The sequence below is a fragment of the Cucurbita moschata genome, unplaced genomic scaffold (assembly GCF_002738365.1).
Source record: "Cucurbita moschata cultivar Rifu unplaced genomic scaffold, Cmos_1.0 Cmo_Scf00047, whole genome shotgun sequence".
NCBI lineage: Eukaryota > Viridiplantae > Streptophyta > Magnoliopsida > Cucurbitales > Cucurbitaceae > Cucurbita > Cucurbita moschata.
In genome coordinates, this window is record NW_019268563.1 from 501,675 (window position 1) to 506,625 (window position 4,951).

At 31.4% G+C, this 4,951-nt stretch overlaps 1 protein-coding gene across 1 annotated transcript; it reads right to left on the reverse strand.

Annotated features, from left to right (window-relative positions):
• Positions 1-1,859: 1,859 nt before the first annotated feature.
• Positions 1,860-4,729, reverse strand: LOC111434910 (terpene synthase 10-like). Its single transcript, XM_023072238.1, has 7 exons — positions 4,495-4,729; positions 4,121-4,391; positions 3,524-3,899; positions 3,067-3,285; positions 2,665-2,803; positions 2,345-2,590; positions 1,860-2,168 (listed from the first exon to the last, which is right to left on the reverse strand). Exons 1-7 carry the CDS (start codon positions 4,702-4,704, stop codon positions 1,860-1,862), a joined length of 1,770 nt encoding a protein of 589 aa, XP_022928006.1. The 5' UTR covers positions 4,705-4,729.
• Positions 4,730-4,951: the final 222 nt, after the last annotated feature.

The following is a 4,951-nucleotide window of genomic DNA, read 5'->3' on the forward strand; positions in this document are numbered from 1 at the left end:
AAAAAAAAAAAAAGGCGTACCTGACCGTGATAGTGCGTTTGCTGGAGGACCATGGAAGTACGTTAAGCTTACATTGTAAGCCAGTCTACAAGACCTATAACCTAGAGCTCTGATACCAACTGAAATGCCTCTAATTTTCTAAACCTAATTAGTGACTTCACCCATGCATGCATAATTCATTAGGCCGAATCCCATCATAAATAACCCTGGAAAACACAAAAAAGTCTTTCATAAAGATTCATAAATCCAAAACAAACCTATCTCCAAAAATAAACCTTCAATAACTGAATTCAAAATAAATCTAAATAAAAGAATACTCGATGCTATAACTTAAAACAGTCCAATAAACATAAACTCCTAAAAATATCCCATCCCCAACTTCCATGGTGTCCTCAGCTCCATCGTCAATCGTACATTGGCGCCTTGCCTTTACCTGAAAAATGTAGGTAGCACGTGGCTTGAGTATTTTATGAAATACTCAGTAAGTCACCCCACTGTTGGGGTTAGAAATGCAAACACATGCAACATATGAGCGGGACCTAACTTTTCATAAACTTTACATAGCCTTGGGCGCTTTTCTATTCTGGGTAGGGTTGGGTGTGTGGTACTTCTTCACACACGGCCCATGTACGCGTACATGGACCCACTAGGCGGGTTCGTATACATCCCCCTCGGGCCTGACTTGGTCGGGCACAACGTGTTACATGTCGCCGGACACCATAGAACAGAAAAGGGCCCGCATGATATCATGGCGAACGTAAATATCGTAATTCATTCTTTCGTATCATAAAGGGGAAGAAATCCGATGCCGTGACATATATATACGCATGAGGTTCCTTCACATATCTAACATGACATTACAACTGTCTTGCCAATTTTTATCTAACATGAGGTTCTTTTCTATTGATGTCGTTTCCTTTTTTTCCTCATCTACTTTTATCTATGTGTGTTCTTTTTCTTTTAATTAGGTTTACAACTGTGTCTTGCCAATTTTTATCTATTCTTAATTACAAAAAAAGTCAAAGATATTAATAAATTCCATATCTCCCATTTTTTCCTTCTCTATATTTACTCTGTTTCTTCTTTTAATTCGCTCCCCAAATCTTCCCTTTTTTCCCTCTGTTACTTATTGCTCACATGTATTCTCAATTTTTTTAATTAGGTTTACAGTTCTTTTGCCATTAGATTCTAATTTTTCTTTTCTAAAAATATTATGAAGCAAATTTTTTTTATTTTGATTTTCAAAATATTTAAAATCTAAATAATTGCGAGAGATAAAAGAGCGGGAGATCTAACCTACCAATAACTTTCTATCTATTTGCAAAGGAGGAAAGAAAAAGAGATCTACTATGATTTTTTTTTTTTTTTTTATCTCTTTCCTCCTTCCTTTTCTGTTAAATCTATTTGGAGTCGAGGTCATTTTCCAATTTTTCTCTTCCCAACTTTTTTTTTTAGCTGATCATTCTACCGGAGGTGTTGAAGAGAGATATGGGAAAGGTGTTGAGGAGAGATATGGAAAAGGTGGGGGAGAGAGGGATCATTTATTTTTTAATTTTTAATTATTATTTTTTTATTTATTTTTAAAAAATTTCAATGGTTAAAAAAAAAAAAAAAAAAAAATCTTAAATACTTTTTCCTCAAATGTTGATCTTTTTCTATGAAGAATTGAATTCATTAAATTATATGGCAAACCATAATTGCCAATAGAGGTAAATTTTAAATTGATGAGTTAATAAAAGAAGTCCAAAAAGAAGTACGATGAGAATGTCTTATACATAATTTTACATTGGGTAAATTTTAATGAAACTGTCTCATCTCTAATATATAAATATTGGGTAATTGTGGCTTTATTTAATCCACTATTTACTATATGGGTGAATGGAAATGGGTCGAACAATTAGAGACATAACATTAGCATTTGTTTCCTTGTTGCCTATGCCATGTCCGTCTCCAAATTGAAACATGCATTGAGCTGTTCTAGCAAGATTTTGAGCTATCTTGATCAACACTTGAAGAAAAATAGAATTTTCGACCTCAACCATATTTAACTTCTTCCATGTCTCGTCGATCAAATGTTTTATATGTTCACGAGCATTATTCTCTGATGCTCCTGTGTCATTCATGTAACATTGTATTGATTTTGGAACATCACCTCTTTCTAATTCATCCTAAATGAAATATAAAACATAAAATCACGTTAGTTAATAGAAGTATTAAAATGTTAAATTAAATTATTTATATTTGAATTTCATTACTCAAAAGGTATGCTATATACTTGGCTTTTAGTTATATCAATAAAAAAAAATTGCTTCTAAAGAAGATAATAAGAATTATTATCACATACCGTTGATGTTGCTAAATCGTCAGCAAGTCGAACAATTGTAGAAGAACAACGAATTATATCAATATGTTCTTCTAAGCTTTCCATGTCTTTGAGCATTGGAGATGTTACAAAAACATATGCATGAACTAATACGACTGGTCCTCCTACTGAAATCCATGCATTGTCTAGATATTCTTCTAATGTTGGTTTATAACCGCTGTGAAAACACTTGGCCTCTAGCAAATAAGATTTGCACAAATCTATCCACTATCGAATTAAATTTGAAGTAAATTACGTAATAATTTAAAAGATAAAAAAGTTTATCATAATCAAATTCTTACCGTCTTCTTAAAGTACTGGATCACATTAATTTCTTTGTCTCTTAGAACATCAAAAGTCATCTCATTTATAGAATTGTGGAGACCGAGAAAACATATTTTCATATAGTCAGGAAGCTTGTCCATTGCATCAACATTCCACCTAAAATCATAATTGAGAAGAGAGTTAAATATTTATATACTTTCAAATTAAAATCCGTACAAATTATAACATTTGCAGCAATTGCAACAATTTTGAGGTTCATAGGCATTATATATTTTAATAATATTTATTTCATTATTTATGGATTAATGTTTATGAACTAAATCGTTGAAAGTTTAGAGAACAAAATTTTTTTTCTAATGTTTTCTTTAGGGCTCGAGTTCAACTTAAAACTAGTATAAAAAAGTTTATTGATTGCTAACCTCTCTACAGCTTTGGTAAACAGCTCGAGTTCATCTAATGTGCCATAGACATCATAAACGTCATCTATTGTTGTTATTAATGCAATAATTTTGGTTGACATTCTTCTAAAATATGAGAGTTCAGGTTCAAATCCAAAACCCACGGTCCAAAAGAAATTTTCCATCAATCTATCTCTTGCAAAGCTCAACTTTTCGCTAAATCCAGTGTTCCTCCACCACCTAATTACCATGTACAAGAATGTAGGTTAAGTTAGTAGAAGTATTAATGTAATTTACAACCATCTATCTATATAAAATATCTTTTTTCTTATTAAAAATAAAATAGTATCCTATTTTTTTTTAAGAAAAAGAAAACTTTTAAGTAAATTAGTGACTTAGAAACAAAGCTTTCCAAAGAAAAAAAAAACGGACCACAAACAATTATTTTTAATTCTCAAAATGTTTATAATAGTCATACCTTGATGCATATTTCAAATCTTCTTGGTGGACAGATTGAACTCGATTGAAATCTAATTTAGCAATTTCGAGAAGAATAGAGTTCATATTCACTTTTCTTTCGTAGATATCAATGAACCATCTTGCCTCTAATCTTGATATTCGCCAATGTAACGGAAGCTCCAACGCATGTCTAATAATGGATGCTTCATATTCATCTTGGCATGATCTCATGTACTTTTCCAAATAGTTGATCGTAAAATATTTTGCTGCCTCTAAAATGTTCTCACCTTCTATACATAAGAATGAAGCTTCATACAATGATAACATTCCATTTAAATCCTGATAGAGCCCTGTGTTAAAGTTTTTCGTCTCATCCATGAAGTTATTGAAAACCTCTGTCATTAAAATTAAAAATGGTTGAATTAATAAATATAGATGGTCTAATGTTAACATTTCACATGTTGTTTGATTATTATACATTAAAAAAAAGTTGAGATTGGTAAATTTTGTTCCATCCGAGCAAAACTTACCAAGTATAATCACATATGCGTCACAAGTATAATCCATCCGAAAACTTACTTCGTTTTCGAGAGAAGCTATTTAAGATAGTGAATACCTTGCGAAACGTTGAATCCATGTTGTCTTAAAAGTCTAAATTCAAGTGATGTTGCATATAGATTATTCTTTTTCCAATCATCACTTTCATAGCTCTTCTCGTATGTTCTTTTCAACAAATCCTTGATCTCATTCTCAAAAAGATATGAGATTCCAAGTCGTTGTAAAGTATCAATCAGCTCGAGATTCTTTAGAGGATCGTCTATTATTTGGTTTATCATCACATCTACCTCTTCCTTTAGCTCATTGAAGCGTTCTACATATATTTCTCCCTGAACACAGCATACACATCCACAAGTAATTGATAACTCTTTTTAACAGTAAATGGAAACAAACAAAGTAAACAACAAATTTAAACATTTATATCATTCATACCTTAAATTCACTATTTAATGATTGAATGTACTCATGTTTCCAAACAGGAGGTTTGTAATTTCCAGACCTTCGTACAATGATTTGATTTGATACTCTTGCAACGCTGTTTGCTTTAACGGCAGGACAGAGAAATGAAGAATTTTGATCAAAATGGACTCGTTTGAGGGAAGGATTCATCATAAAAGGAGTGAGAAACTTGTAAAGAGCCATTGAGAGAGTAGAAGGAAGAATTTGTTGGTTTAATGACTAATTGGTAAGAGAGGTAACTAATATATATAGATAATCCAAACGAGGTTTTATTCTACTATATATTGTTTTTAGTATAACAATTGTCAAATGGGACATTGAACCTTACTTTTATCATTAAGATATTTCCAGTTACTTTATCTAATTAAATTGCTATTACAATTACATAAATTATTTGTTTTCTCCTTTTAATTTATTGTCAAAAGAGTTG